Source organism: Salpingoeca rosetta (assembly GCF_000188695.1).
Source record: "Salpingoeca rosetta unplaced genomic scaffold supercont1.30, whole genome shotgun sequence".
Taxonomy (NCBI): domain Eukaryota; class Choanoflagellata; order Craspedida; family Salpingoecidae; genus Salpingoeca; species Salpingoeca rosetta.
In genome coordinates this window covers 168,070-187,360 of record NW_004754904.1, presented here as the reverse complement: position 1 = coordinate 187,360, position 19,291 = coordinate 168,070, and the positions used below count along the sequence as shown (strand labels likewise).

The 19,291-nt window shown below is 54.7% G+C and overlaps 6 protein-coding genes across 6 annotated transcripts in view; 4 read left to right on the top strand and 2 right to left on the bottom strand.

The window, feature by feature from the left end:
- PTSG_09876 (uncharacterized protein) overlaps positions 1-2,817 on the bottom strand; it is a gene marked incomplete at its 5' end in the record, with an annotated part of 7,423 nt that extends 4,606 nt beyond the window's left edge. Inside the window, 5 exons of the mRNA XM_004989172.1 lie at positions 382-492; positions 634-918; positions 1,218-1,671; positions 1,916-2,505; positions 2,716-2,817. Coding sequence (XP_004989229.1) covers positions 382-492; positions 634-918; positions 1,218-1,671; positions 1,916-2,505; positions 2,716-2,817 — 1,542 coding nt within the window. The remainder of the gene's footprint in view (positions 1-381; positions 493-633; positions 919-1,217; positions 1,672-1,915; positions 2,506-2,715) is intronic.
- A 337-nt stretch (positions 2,818-3,154) lies between these two features.
- PTSG_09875 (GDP-mannose 4) lies at positions 3,155-7,178 on the top strand. Its single transcript, XM_004989171.1, has 12 exons — positions 3,155-3,318; positions 3,654-3,698; positions 3,958-4,045; positions 4,180-4,329; positions 4,574-4,655; positions 4,863-4,922; positions 5,134-5,249; positions 5,414-5,481; positions 5,853-5,969; positions 6,172-6,309; positions 6,463-6,552; positions 6,726-7,178. Exons 1-12 carry the CDS (start codon positions 3,247-3,249, stop codon positions 6,786-6,788), a joined length of 1,089 nt encoding a protein of 362 aa, XP_004989228.1. The 5' UTR covers positions 3,155-3,246; the 3' UTR covers positions 6,789-7,178.
- On the bottom strand, positions 6,957-8,335 carry PTSG_09874 (uncharacterized protein). The gene is made up of 2 exons (XM_004989170.1): positions 7,570-8,335; positions 6,957-7,252 (listed from the first exon to the last, which is right to left on the bottom strand). Exons 1-2 carry the CDS (start codon positions 8,272-8,274, stop codon positions 7,235-7,237), a joined length of 723 nt encoding a protein of 240 aa, XP_004989227.1. The 5' UTR covers positions 8,275-8,335; the 3' UTR covers positions 6,957-7,234.
- An 18-nt stretch (positions 8,336-8,353) lies between these two features.
- Positions 8,354-10,118, top strand: PTSG_13266 (uncharacterized protein). The gene is made up of 4 exons (XM_004989169.1): positions 8,354-8,609; positions 8,858-8,962; positions 9,214-9,299; positions 9,636-10,118. The coding sequence occupies exons 1-4, from the start codon at positions 8,482-8,484 to the stop codon at positions 9,728-9,730; spliced, it is 414 nt and encodes a 137-aa protein (XP_004989226.1). The 5' UTR covers positions 8,354-8,481; the 3' UTR covers positions 9,731-10,118.
- A 230-nt stretch (positions 10,119-10,348) lies between these two features.
- On the top strand, positions 10,349-14,645 carry PTSG_09872 (uncharacterized protein; the record flags this gene model as incomplete). The annotated part of the gene is made up of 12 exons (XM_004989168.1): positions 10,349-10,375; positions 10,549-10,663; positions 10,974-11,019; positions 11,185-11,337; positions 11,557-11,644; positions 11,822-11,892; positions 12,077-12,151; positions 12,686-12,777; positions 13,105-13,440; positions 13,820-14,002; positions 14,158-14,244; positions 14,517-14,645. Exons 1-12 carry the CDS (start codon positions 10,362-10,364, stop codon positions 14,643-14,645), a joined length of 1,389 nt encoding a protein of 462 aa, XP_004989225.1. The 5' UTR covers positions 10,349-10,361.
- Positions 14,646-15,048: 403 nt separating this feature from the next.
- The window catches only part of PTSG_12944 (NAD+ kinase), a 5,609-nt gene continuing 1,366 nt past the window's right edge, over positions 15,049-19,291 (top strand). Inside the window, exons 1-9 of the mRNA XM_004989167.1 lie at positions 15,049-16,219; positions 16,450-16,644; positions 16,837-16,957; positions 17,164-17,223; positions 17,449-17,515; positions 17,688-17,784; positions 18,040-18,098; positions 18,220-18,329; positions 18,502-18,558. Of these exons, the coding sequence (XP_004989224.1) occupies positions 15,087-16,219; positions 16,450-16,644; positions 16,837-16,957; positions 17,164-17,223; positions 17,449-17,515; positions 17,688-17,784; positions 18,040-18,098; positions 18,220-18,329; positions 18,502-18,558 (1,899 nt within the window). The 5' untranslated portion in view covers positions 15,049-15,086. The remainder of the gene's footprint in view (positions 16,220-16,449; positions 16,645-16,836; positions 16,958-17,163; positions 17,224-17,448; positions 17,516-17,687; positions 17,785-18,039; positions 18,099-18,219; positions 18,330-18,501; positions 18,559-19,291) is intronic.

Here is a 19,291-nt window from a genome sequence, read left to right as displayed (position 1 = left end):
ACACACACACACACACACACACACACACACACACACACACAAACATTCACGATTGAACGCGCGAGTGTACCTGTAGTCGCGGTGCGCCGTTGGGGTTTCGAAGAAGAATGCGAGGACGGTCAACAGACGAGTGATGGTCATCGTGGTTGTGCCCTGCAGCTTGATTGCCGGCTGATTCGTCTGCACACACACACACACACGCACGCACACACACGCACACAGGCACGCACACACACACACACACGAGCACATATTGATGAACACAGTCAACAAAAAGTGTGATGGCAGCACATGCATGCACACACATACGCACAAACACAATGTTCATATACATACGCACGCGCACACACACACGTTTCACACAAGCATCCAACTGCTCACGTCGTCGGTGTCCTTGAAGAGCTGGTTGAAGGACTCCTGCAGCAGCGATGGTGTGCCGGGCACAATGCCGTAACGCGACAATGATGCAACCGCCTCGCTCGCACCAAACACCTGACGATGATGATGATGATGATGATGGTGGTGGTGGTGGTGGTGGTGGTGGTGATGATGATGATAGTCATGGTGGTACTGATAATGAGCCAACGTGCATATACGCGCACGCGCACACAGCATAACACACGAGGCCCGTACCCTGTTCTTGGTCTGGTAGTCCCGTTTGCAGGCTGGGTGGGTGATCTCCTGCTTCGCCCACCCCACGAGCGCGCGCAGTGACGCCGTGAGCCGCTGCACGTGTTCCGCCAACGCCACCTGCTCCTCCTCGTGTGCACGTGCACGTGCACGCGCGCCGGTTGTCTCGTACAGGATCGGAGCGCCACCACCGCTGCCGTCGCCGCCGTGTGCGCCCTGGAGATCTGTGATGGCGGACTCAAGCGCCTCAACCGTCAAGGACGTGGACGCCGAGTCCCGTGCAACGTCCTGATTGCGACCAACGAAGATGATGGAGGAGAGACGGGTGTTGGCGGGGAGTGTTGTTGAGAGAAGGGTGAGGCGTGTGGTGCGCGCAGAGCGGTGGGCGGCATTGGTGGACGCAGCCACAACACACAACACATGCACATGCACGCACCACATCAAAAACACAGCACATACACACGTACATACATACACATACACATTCACACATATACACATACACATACATACATACATACACATACACACATATTTATATTTACACATACACATTCACATACATACATGTACACATACACACACACCTCGATGTTGTGTGCCTCGTCCAGGATGATGATGGCGTTTGCCGGGTTGATGTCCATGGTGCTGCGGATCACGGGGTCGATGAGGTAGTTGTATGGACAAAACACAATGTCGGCAGACGGCAGCATTTCACGCGACGCGTAGTAAGGACAGCCGCGGATCCGTTTTCCAGCGGACACGAGGTCCTCCAAATCCCAGCTCTGTGTCCGGAAGCGTCGTGACGCGAGCTTCTGCGCGTTGTTGTAATACGCGCAGCCGGAGCCGCCGCCGCCAAACGCCCGCTGCTCCAGCATCAGCTTGCACTCCTCATTCTTTGCGGGAGACTTTGACACGCGCGGGTGGATGCACGTCTGCTCGCGGCTGCTGAGCACGGTCATGTGCACATCCCGATATGCGCTTCGCCCAAGCTCTTTCGTAATCTGCTCAAGCTGCTTGTGCGTCCGGCTCGCAAAGAAACTGCAACAATTGTGTGTGTGTGTGTTGATGTGTTTGGGAAGATGCGTTTGTGGAAGGTATGCGTGGTGAGTGTTGATTTGGCGTGTGCGTGAGCGTTGATTGGTGTGTGTGCGAGCGTGTGTGTGTAAGTAGGCACGTGAAAAACAACAACCAAGAGAAACAACAACAACAACCACAACACAACACGCAATGCAAACACGCGATACACACGAACAGCAAACACCAAACACACGCGTGCACGTACATCTTTGGCGGGCGCTTTGGGCGGAGGTGTTTGGATCGTTTCAGGGGCTGCTCCCCGCCACCCTCCGACGTCTGCTGTTGTTGGTCATGGTGGGGGTGGGCTGTGGCGATGTTTGCGTTTTCCTTTTCCGCAGAGTTGACTTGCTTCGTACTGCCGCTGCTGCCACTGGATGCTGATGATTCTTGCTGATGCTGTTTCGAGTGCTTGATGGTGAAGGATGCGTCCATGAAGTCGTCGTCATCATCGTCAGCAGCATCGAGCAACGCGCCCTGCCCAAGACCGCTGCTCCTGCCCTCGTGTCGAAACTGATCCAGCACGTCCAGGCTGGCAGTGAACTCATGCGACTCGCCTGTGCTTGCGTCCTGTGGAGCGTTGGCACCACTGCCTGCCGGTTGCGGTTTGGGCTTGCCTGTTGCTGTTGCAGCCGCCTGCATCTGAGCCTGGGCCTGCGCAAGCTCGTGGGCGGCCTGCTCCGCGTGGAACTCCGCCAGCAGGCGCGTGCGCTCGGCCTTTTGCCAGGCCAGGGATGCGCACAGCAGGGCCAGCGACTTTCCACTTCCGGTTGGGCTCTCAAGTAGAGCATTGTCCCCCTGCAACAATGCAAGCGACGAACACAGAAAAAGGGTGCATATGTGTGTACATGTGTGCATGTGTGTGCATGTGTGTGTACATGTGTGCATATGTGTGTGAGGTTCAACAAGAGGAAATAGGTAGTTTGATGAGAGGCAATGAAAGCGCAAACAGGCCCGCAGCGTGCGCGTGTGTGCGCGTGGAAATGCCTGCGATCCCTTCTCTCTGACCTTGTCCAGCGCCTTCAAGATGGCGGAGATGAGGAGGAACTGGCTTGGGTACGGCTTGAATGGAAACACGATCCGCTTCCCACATATCTGATACTCCTTCATTTCACAGAATGTGGTGGAGGGAAGCACAGCAGTGCAGTGTGCGGTGTGGCGTGCACGGTGTGCGTGGTGTGTGGCGTGCACGGTGTGCGTGGTGTGTGGCGTGCACGGTGTGCGTGGTGTGTGGCGTGCACGGTGTGCGTGGTGTGTGGTGTGCAGCAGTGCGATCTCCAGCCACAACACGCTGCTTCCCCCTCTCGCGGTAACGGGTTTGTGCGTGGTCCTGGCCGACTGAATTCAATTTCATTGTTCCCAACAAGAAAGTTTGACATATCTTGAACCAAATTCAGTTGCAACCAGTTCATGGAATATTGTTGATGGTGTAGTTATTTTTCTTTGAGTTCAGTGAGCGAGTGCGAACAACAACGACAACGACAACGAAAGCAACGCCAGCAGGCAAAGCAAAGCAAGCAAGCAACAACGGATATCGTCATGAGTGAGGCAAAGCCGAAGAAGGCCAAGACAGAGGGGCGTGTGGCCCTGATCACAGGCATCACGGGACAGGTGGGTGTTGGGTGTTTGAATGCTTGACTGCTGTTTACTTCTGTGTCTCTGTGTCTGTCTCTTTTTGTGTAACTGTGTGTCTGTGTATGTGTCTGTGTCTGTACCTGTGTGTGTGTGTGTGTGTGTGTCTATTCCTGTCTTTGTCTGTGCCTGTACCTGCGTGTGTGTCTCTCTATTCCTGTCTCTTGTCTGTGTCTGTGTGTCTATACCTGTGCTTGTCTGCGTCTGTATGTCACGGTCAAGGTGCCCCAGCATTTCTGTACGCAATCGCACCTTGGAACAACAGCACCCCCACTGATCGCACCATCCCCTCTCGCCCAACGGCTTTTGTACAGGATGGATCCTACTTGGCCGAGCTCCTGATTGAGAAGGGATACAAGGTGGGGTGCATCACGGGCTTCGCAACAACAAACAACAACCAACAACCAACAGCACTGATGAGGGATTTTCAACGACATTTTACCTCTTGACTTGTTTGAGTATGGCCATGCCTGCGGCTGTGGTTATACCTCTGCTTGCGCTTGTGTGTGTGTGTGTGTGTGTATGTGTGTCTGTGTGCCTCTGCTTGTGCTTGTATGTCGATTCACCGCATTCCGCACGTGCGTATGCGAACACACACACACACACGTATGAACACAGGTCCATGGCATCATTCGCCGCTCCTCATCCTTCAACACAGGCCGCATCGAGCACCTGTTTGCCAACCCACTCACCCACGCACAGAAGAGTACGTGATTGTGGCTGCCGCTTGTGGGATACCCACACAACGATCCATCCCGAACGACACTTGCTTCGATCCTCACTTTGTTATTCCTCCCTCACCCCATATGTGTGCATGTGTGCATGTGTGTGTGAATGCAGACATGGTGCTGCACTACGGTGACTTGACGGACAGCACGTGTCTGATCAAGATCATCACAGAGGTGAAGCCGGATGAGGTGTACAACCTCGGTGCCATGAGCCACGTCAAGGTCTCCTTCGATATGGCTGAGTATACGGGGAACGTCGACGGTGCGTCTCACATTGCCGCGGTTGCGTATGTGCGCTTGTGTGTGTGTGTGTGTGTGTGTGTGTGTGTGTGTGTGTGCGTGCTTTCTCTTTCTGCGTGTGTGTGTGTGGGTGTCTACCTGTCCGTGTACTTTATGACTGTTCCTCGTTAGCGCAACTGAACGTGTGCTGCAACGAGCCCATAACCTGTGCACCGCTGTTCCCTCCTGCTGCAATACTCCTGCAACCATGCCACTCGACGCGACAGGCCTCGGTACCCTCCGGCTCCTGGATGCGCTGCGCACCGCCGGCCTGGGCGACACCGTCCGCTTCTACCAGGCCTCAACAAGGTGCACACGCGCGTTGGATGGGAGGGTGGGATGCACCCCTGTGTGTCTGTGTGTGTCTGTGTGTGTGTGTGTGTGTGTGGTTGGTGTTTTGTCGCTCGATGATGCTGCTGTTGTTGCCTTTTCAACATACCATCCTTTTCTCACCCAACCAATGCTGTACCCGTTTACCCTGCTCACGTGCGTGCGTGTGTGCGTGCGTGCGTCTAGTGAGCTGTACGGGAAAGTGCACGAGATTCCGCAGACGGAGACGACGCCCTTCCACCCCAGGTGCCGCTCCTGCCGCCAACACACACATGTACACACACACATGTACACACACATGCACACACATGTACACACATGCACACACACACATACGACACTTTGTGAGAGGCGTAGCGCTGCTGGTCATTTGCCAATGCACGCTCCTGACATGAGTTGACCGTTGTGTTTCGTGTGTGCTTCGTGTGTGTGTGTGTGTGTCGTGTGCGGGTGACAGGTCGCCATATGGTGTTGCGAAGATGTACGGGTACTGGATTGTTGTCAACTACCGCGAGGCATATGGCATGCACTGCAACAACGGCATTCTCTTCAACCACGAGAGCCCGCGCAGAGGTGCGCATCACTCGCTGTCCGTTGTAATGTGTGTGTGCGTGTTTCTGTGTGTTCTGTGTGTTCTGTGTGTGGTTCTGTGCGTGTTTCTGTGTGGCCGTGCCTGCGTCAATCACCACTGACTTCTCCACACACACCCCTCCACACGTTGCCTTCGTGGTTTACAGGCGAGACGTTTGTGACGCGCAAGATCACACGCGCCGTCGCCAAGATTTCCCTGGGTCTGCAGGAGGAGGTAAGCACTCCCGCCATCAACCACCACCACCACCACCACCACAGCACACAGTTTTTGAAATGCGCCCACAATCGGTGGTGTTTGGGTGCGCGTGGGGTCACTTCGATGGCTTCGTGTAAGCCGCTGTTGCATTACGCTCACGCCAATGTCATCGACACGCGCGCACACACACACACACACACACACACACACACACACACTCTCTCTCTCTCTCTCTCTCTCTCTCTCTCTCTCTCTCTCTCTCTCCGTTTTTCAATGCATTCACGCACGCTTGTGTATGTATGTGCGTATTTATTGTTTTGTTTGTGTCTGTGTGTGTGTCTGTGTGTGTGTGTGTGCCTCTGCCCATATATACATATGTGTGTGCACAGGTTGTGCTGGGCAACCTTGATGCAAAGCGGGACTGGGGCCATGCGCGGGACTATGTGGAGATGATGTGGCTCATGCTCCAACAGGACACCCCAGACGACTACGTCATCGCCACAAACGTGCGCTGCTGGCATGGAGAGGGGGTAGAGTGTGTGTCTGCGTCTGTGCGTCTACGTGCTACACCGCCTAGCAGCCACAACTGCTCCCCAACCCCTTGAAACAAACACACTCACACTCACACACACACACACACACACACACACACACACACACACACACACACACACACACACACACACACACACACACTGGACGTGACAGGAGGCGCACTCTGTTCGAGAGTTTGTTGAGCTGGCGTTTGGGGAGATTGGCGTGACGATTGTGTGGGAGGGCGAGGGTGTCAACGAGGTTGGAAAGGACAAGGAGACGGGCAAGGTCCGCGTTCGCGTCTCAGAGAAGGTGAGCTATTCCTGCTGCTGCTGCTGTTGTTGTTGCTGCTACTGCTGCTGCTGTTGTTGCTGTTGTTGCTGTCATGGTCAACATGGTGATGGAGGTGCCTGCTCACCCTCGCCAACTGCCACCGTCGACGACCATCACCACCACTGTCATCAGTTCTATCGCCCTGCGGAGGTTGATTTCCTGCTGGGCAATCCGGAGAAGGCGGAGCGGCAGCTCGGCTGGAAGCCAAAGATCTCCCTCAACGTAAGACGCAGAGGCAGACGAGGAGGCACGCACACACACGCACGCACGCACAGACACACACACACACACACACACACACACATACAGACACACACACACACACACACACACACAGTATCACCATCCCCTCGCCATCACTACATGACCATCGCCTCACCTCGGCCGCTGTGCAGGACCTGGTCAAGGAGATGGTGAAGGCTGACATCGACCTCATGTCCCACAACCCGCGCGCCTAGACCCGAACCCACCACGCACGCACACGCACTCCCGTGTTACCACGTGCGTGTGTGCGTGTGTGAGTGTCTGTCTCTGCTGTCTCCCCAGTCAAACTGTCTCCCCCGTCTGTCTATTCGTGTGTGTGTGTGTGTGTGTGTGTGTGTGTGTGTGTACCGCGCATGTCCATGCTGGGCTTTGTGCTTTAGTTCGTGTGCTTGCTGAGTTACCTCAAGTATGCGCGTGCGTGCCGTGAGTTTGAGTGCTTGGTGCGTTGCTTCGACGAAGCAATCGTTATTATCGAGGCCACGGTACCACGAGATGAAGTTATGCCGCGAATACGCCAACACCCACCACATACAAATGACGCAAGGATAACCACGCAACCGAACTAATGTAAACATGTCCAGGCAACAAGCAGTATGCATCCAAGATCAAAGAAAATGGCGGTTGCTGCCGTTCTTCCTTCCTATGACGACATGGATGTCTGCAACGAATGTCAAAGGGGGGGGGGGTTGTTAAGCGCAGCAGAAGCGTGAGCGTACCAAAACACAAAGTGATCATGTCCAGGTTAAGAGGTGCACATTGGAGCGCACGCACACACGACACACACACACACGAGACACACACACACACACACACACGAGACACACACACACACACACACACACACACACACACACACACACACACACACACACGAGACACACACACACACACACGAGACACACACACACACACGAGACACACACACACACACGAGACACACACACACACACAAACACGAGACACACACGCGCGCACTTGGTCTAAGATGTGGCTGACGGCCTGACGGACGGAAAAGATGCTGATTGAGAGGCCAGCGGCCACGAGTCGAGCGTCCACGTCGCCCATTTCCTGATCGCAGCGGTTGACGCGGAACTGCGGTGACTCGTAGATGCCAAGGGCCGCTGCCAGCTTCACGTGCAAGCGTGCCAGCTGCTGTGCGGACGGGGACCCCGTTGCTTCTTGCGACAGCTGCGATGACGACGACGACGACGATGGCAGCGCGGCGAGCTCGTGCAGGTCCACCTGCAGGTCGCGGAGCGTACCGTGGTTGAGGGCCTCTGCAGAGAACTTGTGCATGCTCTCAAACACACGGCCAATGAAGGAGGTGATTGCCGAGTGGTTTGGGTCTGCTGGAAGCTGGTGCACCACCTGTAACACTTCATATGAAAGCGGGTGGAAGGGCAAGGCGAAGAGGTGGAACGAGATGTCGATGTTTTCAGGGACGTCCATGGTTTGCGCCTCGTGCCACACGCGCTTGCCATCCGGGCACAGGGGATCGATCCACACGTGAAGGTGGTACTTGCAGTGTTCATGCGACAGCGTCAGCGCTGTCGTGTTCACCCGCTGCAGGTACGCGGGCACATCTTCCAGCACGCTCCCACCACACAGGTGCGGCGACAGTACACTCGCAACAGCAGCTACTGCAAGCAGCTGCATCACCAGCACACGAACTTGTGGCATCGTGGGTGGGTGATCGTGGATGAATGGTTGTGTGACATGAGCGCGGCGATATCGTCCTTTGTTTGGCCTATTTATATGCCATCAATACAGCATACGAACAAACACATGGTCGAGCGCTGCTGTCTGTTGCCTTCTTGAACGCTGTCTCTTCATTGGTAGTCGTCGTTGCCGCATTGCCGATTGGATCAGCAAGCACTTGCTGTCGCCATGAGCGAGTCGTTGAGCATCACGTTTACGCCCATGCGGAGGCCACCGAATGAGTTAACAAGCGTGCAAGTGGCCATTGTGCCTGCTGGAGGCCTTCACACGAACGTTGACAGCATCAAGCGTGCAAGGTGTGTGTATGTGTGTGTGCGTGTATGTGTGTGTGTGTGTGTGTGTGTGTGTGTGTGCGTGTATGTGTGTGTGTGGACGTGTGGACGTGTGGACGTATGAGTTTACTTGCATCTGTATTGTGTGTGTGTGTGTGCGTGTGTGTGTGTGTGGAAAAGTACTGTTTGGAGGTCCGTGATCGCGATCAGATGTGCTGGCTTCCTCGCTCATCCAATTGCTTCATGTTTGGACACTCGTCTCGCTGGTACAGGAGGCACGTCTTGAAGAAAGACACAGACAACCAGTTCTCCACGACCCTCAAACTCAAATACGGCGTGTATCACCTGCTCTTCCTCGTCAACAACCAACACTGGAGGTGAATTGGCGCGGTTGGGTGTGGGTGGGTGGGGGATGCGAGTGTCTGCTTTTCTGTGTGTCTGTCTGTGTCTGCCTGTGTCTGACTGTGTGTCCGTCAAGCTGTCGCGTTGCCCAGTGTGTGCGCTGTTGTGAATTTTACATTCTTCTTCCATGTACGTTTGCTACATGATCACCTCCTGATGTGCTGACATCCTTGAATTGTCCTCCCCCGCAACCCACGTTTCATGGAACACTCGCCTTGTACATCAGCTGTTCCGGATCCCACTCTTGCACAAGACTTGCAGACAACCACTCCATCAACTTCATCGAAGTACCAACACACAAGCCCGTCACATGTGAGCGTCCAATTGTTTGCTTGTGTGTATGAACGTTGCTGTGAGAATTCGTGTGTGTGTGCGTGCGTGATTGTGATCGCGATCGTGCAACTCTGCGACTGTGTACGACTTCTATGTGTGTACGTACTTTACGTTATGATATGAACATGAACATCCACTGCAGCTGTCTGCCTGCACGTGCGGCTGTTTTCCCTCTTCCTGCATCGTGTCTGACCCGCAATCCATGGCTCCCACCCTAGTTCACCGTGCAAGCACTCATGCCACATGTGACATGTGTCTGTTTTGTGTGTGTGTGTCTGTGTGTCTGTCTGTCTGTCTGCATCTCTGTCTGCGCAGTCTCTGCGTCTGACTTTGAGGATATGCCGCTGCTCGGAGAATCGGGACAAGGCTCGCAATCAAGCAGCTGCTGCAGCTGCTGTTGCATATCCTAGTGTGTGCCATTGTGATTTTGTATGCGGTGTGTGTATGCAGCGTGTATGCGATGTGTGTGAGTGTGTACTGTGTGTGCGCATGATTGATTGTGTCTGTGTGAGCGCATTTGCGACTGTGTGTACATGTGTGTACATGTGTGTGTGATTATGCGTGTGTGCTGCTGTGTCTCTTCACCCACCTGTCTCTCCACGAGTGTGTGTGTGTGTTTCTGCTTGCCATCATTCTTTGTCTACCTGGAGTGTGCATGATGTCTTGTCTCTCGTCGTGCTCTTGTCATGCCACGTTACTGTATCGACAACCTCCCCGCCACCTGTCGCTTTGCTACTCTTGTGTTACAATCCTCAACCACGTGTTGAGCCAGCAGCGGTAAAGCCCAATTCATAGTGCAGCAACAGTGACACACACACGCACACAACCACACGCACGCACGCACACCACACCACACCCTTGCATACGCATACGCACACGCACACAACCACACGCACGCACGCACGCACACGCACACCCTTGCACACGCACGCACACCACATGCACGCACACCACACGACATGCACGCACACCACGTCCGTCATCGCCTTGCCTCATGACGGTGGGAGGAATTGTCATGTTTTCTACCACTTTTCCGCAAGCATGACTGTGAACAGGTTTGTATTGTGCTGAGATGGCGCACTCGCTCCTCCGAGCGCACACAGTGCACACGACCTGACTGCCCTCCTTTCTGCTTTCCTTACCTAGTGCTGGCTGGTGGTGGCGGCTGTTGCGTTCTCTCACCGTGTCACGTCCTGTCCTGATGCTGTGGTGCTGTGACACTTCGAAGGTTCACCCGCAGCCTGCGGGCTGGGGAGCTCAATGCATTCTACGACCACGCAGCGCAGCTGCGCCTGCACCTTCTCGACAAGTTCAAGATCAAGGATCGCACCTACCGCTTCAAGGTGTGTGTGCGTATTGTGTGTGCGTATTGTGTGTTTGTGTGTGTCTGTGCGTGCGTGCGTGTGTGTGTGTGTGTGTGTGTGTGTGTGTGTGTGTGTGTGTGTGTGTGTGTGTGTGGTGTGTGTAGTGTGTGTGTGTGTGTTGTGTGTGAGTGTGTGTGTAGTGTGTCTGTGAGTGTGAGTAGTGTGTGCGTCTGCGTCTGTGTGGTGTGTGTATCCTCTCATCAACTCGATGACCTCGACCCTCACATGCTTTCCTACCTGCCTGCCCACTTGATTCCTCCCTCTGCTGCATCCTTTCTGATCGTCCAAGACATTTTCCCGATGCTTCAAGGGAGATGCACTGGTCACCCATCTTGGTGCGTTGATGGGTGTGAGCTCTCGGTCTTCCCAACCGCAGTGCCAGTGATAGTGGCAATGTTTGCCCTGCCCGTTACAAGCGAAACTCACACTGCCAACACTCCTCGTCACAAACCGCGACCCCCAACTGACACCATCGCCATCGCCACCTTCGCCACCCACAGTTGAGACAGGGGATTGTAAGTCTCGATCGGAAGCCGTGATGGTTGGCTGCTCCCTCCTGATGTTCGGCGTCATTCACCACGTCGTCGATGATCACCAGTTTGCCGACAAGCCCCTGTTCTATCGCTTTCGCCAAGACGATGGCACCTTCAAAGGTGACCCTCCTGTGTTGTGTGTGTGTGTGTGTGTGTGTGTGTGTGTGTGTGTGTGTGTGTGTTTGTTTGTTTTGAGGGGAGGCTTTGTGTTGATACTTGCTCGCTTGCCTGCCTGCTTGCATTCCTCGAGCGCAAATATGCAGAGTTCGCGTGTGGCAACCTCCACGATTCATGTCCACCTCACCCTTTGTGTGCTGCCTGTTGATGGTTGTGGTACAGCGGACACACGGTCATACCAGCTCAACTGTCGTCTGGCCGTGCATATCCACGCAGCCATGCACGCCTCGGGCATCATGATCAAGGACAGGTGGTGGCCCGACCTTGCTTGACCCGCCCTGTACCCATGCGTCCACAGCACATTTGGATACTGGCCCAACCAGTAACCATGCTTCTCTCTTTGCGTACAATGTTCAGCGCCCCCAACAACAAGCGTGCTCACAACACCATGACCCCACACAAACTATTACTGTTACTCACTCATTAGGGAGTTTGGCATTCGCACCTTCTCACGCTGCTTTGTCACGAGGGAGTTTATCCCCTGGCTCCTCTCCCAAGGTATGATGTGTTCGTCTGTGTGTGTGTGTGTGTGCGTGTGTGTGTGTGTGTGTGTGTGTGTGTGTGTGTGTGTGTGTGTGTGTGTGTGTGTGTGTGTGATCGGTATATGGGGTGCTCCTCGCCTCACCACATCAGCACTTGGCCATCGGGGTTGTGCACACGTGTTGGCGTGTGTATGCTGCAGAGTTGGTCAAGGATTACACGGAGGCCGTTGATCTGGGGCGAAAGCTCACAGAGAACGGCTTCATCCACCACGTATGTCCGTTGGTGTGTGTGTGTGTGTGTGTGTGTGTGTGTGTGTGTGTGTGTGTGTGTGTGTGTGTGTGTGCTGCTCCTTATCTCATGTAAATCTTCCACAAACTACATCCAAAGGCTCATACTCAGCGGGTCAATCTCCGGGTCTTCGGACTTCGGACAAAGATAAAAGGGATATAAAAGAAACAACTACAACTTTCCGGTCAGTGTCTACTTATCTAGTTACCCCCTCACAGCTCGGTAACTCAGGTACGCTTACTACCCAAAGACGCGAGAATCCAATGGACTTAGGAAACATTGGCGCTTGGGAGCCGATCAAATCCGTCCCACGTCGTCGTCGTCGTCGTGTGTGTTGTGTGTGTGTGTGTGTGTGTGTGTGTGTGTGTGTGTATGTGTGTGTGTGTGTGTCGGTGGCTGGCTGGCTGTGTGGGTGTGTTTTGCCCAATTTGTTTTTCTCTTCCCCGCTCTCCTCCTCCTCCTCAACACCCCCTCCACCCACCTCTCCTCCTCCTCAACACCACCACCACCACCCCATCAGGCGGGCTGTTCATGGGCCACCTCAACCCCGCCCTCCGCCTCGTCGTCCCAAGGGTCAGGAACGCCCTCAGGAACAAGTCCATGCAGGGAAAGGTGCGGGCACATGCATCCACTTGTCCACTTCCTCCTGCGGACCTTTGCACACACGTGTCACCCTGCTGTTGCCCCGCTGAACCCACACACTCTCACCCTCATCCTCACACGCACTCACACACACAATCACAATCAATATCACACACACACACATACACTCTCACCCTCACACACACACACACACACACACAAACACGCGCGCGCGCACACACACTCACACTGACACTCACACACACACACAATCACAATCACACACACACACACACACATATCTCTGGCACAACGCCTGTACACCCTACGTACCCGACCTTCTTCTCGTGGCTCCAGTCCGGGTTCCACGTGTCGGAGTCTGATGTGCTGCACCGCGTGCCGATCATGTTTGAGGAGGAGGAGCCCGCCGGCATCGCCGCCTCACACACGCGCAACCATCTCTACACCGAGACGCCATCCCACCAGCCCCCATCATCGTCCCCAGCACAGCAGCAGCAGCAGCAGGGCGACGTTCGTGAGAATGAGCTGTATGAGAACATGGACGAGGTGGTGGTTGCGGTGCAGGATCGCATGGACGCCATGTCGCTGTCTGGAGAGTTCCAGCTCTCGTCCCAGACCGATGAAGCCATCTACGAAGTCCCCGCCTCCTCCTCCTCCTCCACCGCTTCAAAGGTGGACTCTGTGTCTGTGTGTGTGTGTGTGTCTATGTGTGTGTGTGTGTGTGCGCGTGTATGTGTACGTGTGCATGTGTGTGTCTGTCTTTCTGTCTCTGTGTCTGTGTGTATGTGTATATGTCTGTATATGTGTGTGTATGTCTGTGTGTCTGCCTGCGTGTCTGTCTGTCTGTCCCGCACACACACACACACACTCTCTCTCTCTCTCTCTCTCTTTACCAAACTGCCGATCTGCCTGCCTGCGTGTCTTTGTGTGCACATGCCTCTGTCTGATTGCTGCACAATGCAAACATGCACCTCACGCCGTCAACTCCACCACCCACTCCAACGCCCCCACAACCCGCCCCGCCCCCCTCCTTTCCCTCCATCTCCTCCAGACGACGAGCGAGCAGGATGCGACCGTGGCTGCGCTGTCGGAGATGTACAGCTCGCTGACGTCGTCCATCGCGGCGGCGTCGTGGTACCACGGTCCGCTCGATCGCGCAGCCGCTGTACAGCGACTTCTCTCCGCAGACAGCGGCGATGGCACGTGGCTCGTCCGCGAATCAACAAAGACCAAGGTGCCGGGCACCGAATTGCATGGGCACCTGCGATCCGCATGCTCCTGCTTGCTCACATGCACACACGCACACACATATACACACACGCAAGCACACACATATGCGCTCACGTGTGTGCTCTGTCGCACCCTCCCTCTGCTTCCCCTTGTTGGCAGCAATATGTGCTGTCGCTCGTTGCTGGCGGTGACGTCTACCACATTGAGATTGCCTGCTGGGGATGGCCCAAGTCCCCAATTGCAGACGTACGTTTCGGTGGCGTGTGTCCGTGGCTATTTAGGCGTGTGTGTGTGTCTGTGTGTGTCTGTGTGTGTGTGTCTCTCTCTGTCTGTGTGTCTGTGTGCGCATGTGTGTCTGTGTGTGCGTAGGTGTGTGTTGCTATGTAGGTGTGTGTGTGTGTCTGTGTGTGCGTGTGTCTGTCTCTTCTCTGTGGCTGGCTGCCTCTTGGCACGCGCAACCTCACAAACACTTCCTCGTATGCACACATTATGTATTGCCTTCCCCACCCCCCACACAGCACAAACCGGGGTTCACCTTCTCGCTGGATAACAGCGCGCTGTTTCCGACCATGGATAAGCTGCTTGCATGCTACAAGATGGGCAAAGGCCTCCCTGCGCCCCTCAGAACACCATGCCCGCGGCCATGATCTGGTCACACCCAGCACACACACACACACACATACACACACACACACACATGTTAATCGACAACATGGCACTTGTAGATCCAATGCATACCATTCTGCATGTTGGTTCACGTTACACACCCTCTGCCGTTACTTGTAGTCAATCAAGGCGCTGGCTGGTGTCTCTTGTTACCAGCGTGCTCTGCGTTACAGTTTGTTTCACCTGTCATGAAGCGGCATACCTATCCCACACGCATGCACGTGAGAAGAGAGAGATGGAGAGAGCCAAGTGAAGACAGTGGGAGAACGCTAGGGAGAGCAATAATACACCACACACAAACACACACACACACACTCTCTCTCTCTCTCTCTCTCTCGCACGCAGCGTCGATGTTTGACTTCCACATTTGCAAATTTTCCAACCTGCAGGAAGGACAACAACGACGAACAACAACAACAGCAATGCAGCAAGGTCGTGCTGTTGCGGGGTTGAGGTGGTGGCGAGCGAGGACGAACGCACCACCGACCATCATCCGCAATACCCACCGCCGCCAATTTGTTTCGCTGGCGCAGCGAAGCAAGCACCGTCATTGGTGGCGGCGTCGCATGAGCACTGGCAGTGAAGGAAAACGTGATAGTGCCACAGCGCCGACTTCGGCAGCGACACAACCCGGAAACAAGCCGCCCAGGTTATTCCGACCGCACTTCGTGGCCAGCAACGCACCGGCCGCGCAGGAGGCACTCATGGCGCTCAAGCTGCGATACAAGCAGCACGCCCTGCCAATCCGTAAACAACCCGAAACAACAGGCAGCAGAATCCCCGTTGTCGGCGCCAAGAACAACGGCAACAGCAACAGCAACGGCAACGGCAGAGACACTGGGGCTGCGCTGCCCATCGGTGCTGCAGCCACCAGTGACGACGCAACCGCTGGCGAAGGCACGGCGGATGTGGTCGTGGCCTTGGGCGGCGACGGCTTCCTGCTATCGCAGCTGCACGGACACGCCATGAGTGGACTGCCTGTCTTTGGCATGAATCGCGGCACCATTGGATTTCTCATGAACGAGTACTTGGAGGAGATGCTGATGGAACGGCTGCACGCTGCTGTCTGCCGAACCATTCACCCACTGCGTCTGCGCACCGTGGACGTGCACGGCCAAGTGACGCACTCGCTCGCCTTCAACGAGGTCTCTGTCTTCAGGCAGACGCGTCAAGCTGCACACGTGTGCGTGAGCATCGACGGCACGGTGCGCATCAACCCGCTCATCAGCGATGGTATCCTGGTGGCCACACCGGCTGGCAGCACCGCATACAACGCGTCGGCCGGCGGCATCATGCTCCCGCTCGATTCCGGGCTGCTCACCCTCACCCCGATCTGCGCCTTCCGGCCACGGCGACTTCGCGGCGGCGTGCTGCATCGGCACGCCCGGGTCGCCATCGAGAACCTGAGCCCAGCCAAGCGGCCCATATCGGCCACGGCAGACTTCCACGAGGTGCGGGACGTCGTGCACGTGGAGGTGGAGGAGGCACGCGACATATCCTTGCACCTCCTCTACGATCCTGCACTCGATATCGATGAGAAGGTCTGGCATGAGCAGTTCTTTTGAGGCACCACGCATGCAGGGTGTGCGTATGTGTGGTTGTTTGGTTGCTTTGTTTATGTGTGTGTGTGTGTGACTGTGTGTGTGTCGGGTGTGTGTGTGTGTGTGTGTGTGTGTGTGTGTGTGTGTGTGTGTGTGTGTGTGTGTGTGTGTGTGTGTGTGTTTGAATGCGCCTCATGGTGTCTCACCATGTCTTTCTCCTTTTCTCATTCACCCCCATTCCGAGAGCAGGCTCCCAGTACCTCATTAAAGGGCCGTCGTGGGAGAAAGCGTGCCCTGACATTGCACCACAATGCAAGATGGTCGAGTCTGCCAAAAGAGAGGGCCTGAAGCCAGATGCTGTCATCGGATATAACCCTGATGCATCCATCACCATCTTTGCAACGCGTGAAGCACTCCGGAAAACTCCACCGAGTGACAAGTACGGCCTTCTGTCGCAAACCACTCCGCGTTTGCGTTTGTGTGTGTGTGTGTGTGTGTGTGTGTGTGTGTGTGTGTGTGTGTGCATGCGACCCGTTGTTAAACCTGTGTGGTTGTGTCTATGATCTGTGCAAGTGCGTGCTTCTTACCGAATACCCACAATTCGTGACACGCGTGCACCTTGGACGCGCAGGTTCACGTCTGTGGCGTCCTATCATCCAGATGCTGACATCGACATCAGCTGGGGCCGCACCCTAAAGACGCCGACCGCCTGGTCCGTCATGTCCATCCTCGCAAAGTACCCATACGAAAAGGTGTGTGTGTGTGTGTGTCTTTGTCGATCTCTGTGCATGCGTATCGTTCATTCACCTTCCGTATCGTTCTCTCATCCTCCGTTGTACATCTCTTCGCAACAACATACGTCGTCGTGTGACTAACGCCGTTCACCGCTAAACAAACGCGTGCATGTGTCACATCCCTGGTGTTCCACCTTGCTCCTCTGCATCCTCCAACACGTTAGCGCACGTGCGACGGTATCTGGGTTGTCTCCAATATGGCCATCTCCAAGCGAAATCACCTCGTAAGCTCAATTGCACTTCGCAGTCGACGCGCCCGTGTATAAGTGTGTGTGTGTGTGTGTATAAGTGTGTGTGTGTGCATGTGTGCACAGGTGTGTAGATGTGTCTGTGTGCATTGGTGTGTCTGTGTGCATTGGTGTGTGTGTATGTGTGCCCCATTCATTCATGTGAGCATAAATCACAACACGACATACCTTACGCCCTGTCGCTCGCCATGCACTGAAAAGGCCAAAGTGCTGTCGAACCACCTCAAGTGTGTGCGCGTCTTCAGCAACGGGTGCTCGAAACTTTCGCGTAAGCGGTACCTACTGGCTCGCCTGTCTGTTTCGTTCAACAACCCCGACCACCGAATCGTGATGTACTTTTACAACATTCGCATATACACACGCACAGGTGCATGCACGTATGTATACACATAACATACACAGCTGCTGACGCTCACCGCTCACCACTGTATGTTGGACAGATGACATTGACTGTCGCCCTGGACTCCAGCGAGACCCAGATGTGGAATTCAATGAAATGGCCAAATACAAGTTCTACTTTGCGTTTGAGAACGCGAGGTATGACGAACTATTGCACCTCACCACTGCTGTCACGCATGCGGACAAGCACGCAGTCGCCTCACTCGCTTCACTCGCTTCACCAAACACGCACGCACGCATGTATACACAACCCACATTCACACATTCACACACACACCGCACATACATACATACATACATACATACATACATGCATACATTCACACATACATTCACATGCATGCATGCATAACACAACGGCTGACACCACATACCTCGGTGGCTGTGTTGCAGATCTGACTATTATATCACGGAGAAAGTGTGGCGCTCCCTGGCAATCGGCAACATTCCAAGTACGGCAACACACCGTGTACACCACACGCGCCTGCGTGCCTGCTCTGCGCACGTGCGAGTGATTGGGCGAGAGTTGAGGCTCATGAACCAACGTCGTCTGTGTATGATGCTTCGGTGCAGTTGTGTTTGGCGCTCCTCAAAGAATGCTCCGCCAGAAGCTGCCTCCCAACTCGTTCATCTCAACAGATCAGTTTGATTCAGAGGAGCAGCTTGCCGCCCATGTCGCCAAGGTGTGGGCACGTGTGTGTGTGTGTGTGTGTGTGTGTGTGTGTGTGTGTGTGTGTGTGTGTGTGTGTGTGTGTGTGTGTGTGTGTGTGTGTCCATCTGTGCTCTGAAAACATTGGCTGATGTTCACTCCACTCACTTCTCCAACTTGCTGCTGCTCGCCATCCCTGCATGCAGGTGGCGTCGAACAAGACACTGTTCGAATCATACCATGCCTGGCGCAAACACTATGCGGTAAGAGTCGAGAGGCAGCCAATGCCGAACGCGTGCCGTGAAGGGAATGATGCAAATCTCACTCGCTTCGCCCGCCCGCACATGACCATTGTCACTCACCGACCCTCTTTTGATGTGACATGCACGCACACACACACACTCACCTTCCGTATCGTTCTCTCATCCTCCGTTGTACATCTCTTCGCAACAACATACGTCGTCGTGTGACTAACGCCGTTCACCGCTAAACAAACGCGTGCATGTGTCACATCCCTGGTGTTCCACCTTGCTCCTCTGCATCCTCCAACACGTTAGCGCACGTGCGACGGTATCTGGGTTGTCTCCAATATGGCCATCTCCAAGCGAAATCACCTCGTAAGCTCAATTGCACTTCGCAGTCGACGCGCCCGTGTATAAGTGTGTGTGTGTGTGTGTATAAGTGTGTGTGTGTGCATGTGTGCACAGGTGTGTAGATGTGTCTGTGTGCATTGGTGTGTCTGTGTGCATTGGTGTGTGTGTATGTGTGCCCCATTCATTCATGTGAGCATAAATCACAACACGACATACCTTACGCCCTGTCGCTCGCCATGCACTGAAAAGGCCAAAGTGCTGTCGAACCACCTCAAGTGTGTGCGCGTCTTCAGCAACGGGTGCTCGAAACTTTCGCGTAAGCGGTACCTACTGGCTCGCCTGTCTGTTTCGTTCAACAACCCCGACCACCGAATCGTGATGTACTTTTACAACATTCGCATAT

Excerpts from the sequence above, each read along its gene's own strand:
- PTSG_09875 (XM_004989171.1), top strand. The coding sequence starts at position 3,247 with ATGAGTGAGGCAAAGCCGAAGAAGGCCAAGACAGAGGGGCGTGTGGCC. Across the intron at positions 3,699-3,957 it reads TGATTGAGAAGGGATACAAG|GTCCATGGCATCATTCGCCG; the intron begins GTGGGGTGCATC and ends GTATGAACACAG. Across the intron at positions 5,970-6,171 it reads ACTACGTCATCGCCACAAAC|GAGGCGCACTCTGTTCGAGA; the intron begins GTGCGCTGCTGG and ends TGGACGTGACAG.
- PTSG_13266 (XM_004989169.1), top strand. The coding sequence starts at position 8,482 with ATGAGCGAGTCGTTGAGCATCACGTTTACGCCCATGCGGAGGCCACCG. Across the intron at positions 8,963-9,213 it reads GTCAACAACCAACACTGGAG|CTGTTCCGGATCCCACTCTT; the intron begins GTGAATTGGCGC and ends CTTGTACATCAG. Across the intron at positions 9,300-9,635 it reads AACACACAAGCCCGTCACAT|TCTCTGCGTCTGACTTTGAG; the intron begins GTGAGCGTCCAA and ends CTGTCTGCGCAG.
- PTSG_09874 (XM_004989170.1), bottom strand. The coding sequence starts at position 8,274 with ATGCCACAAGTTCGTGTGCTGGTGATGCAGCTGCTTGCAGTAGCTGCT.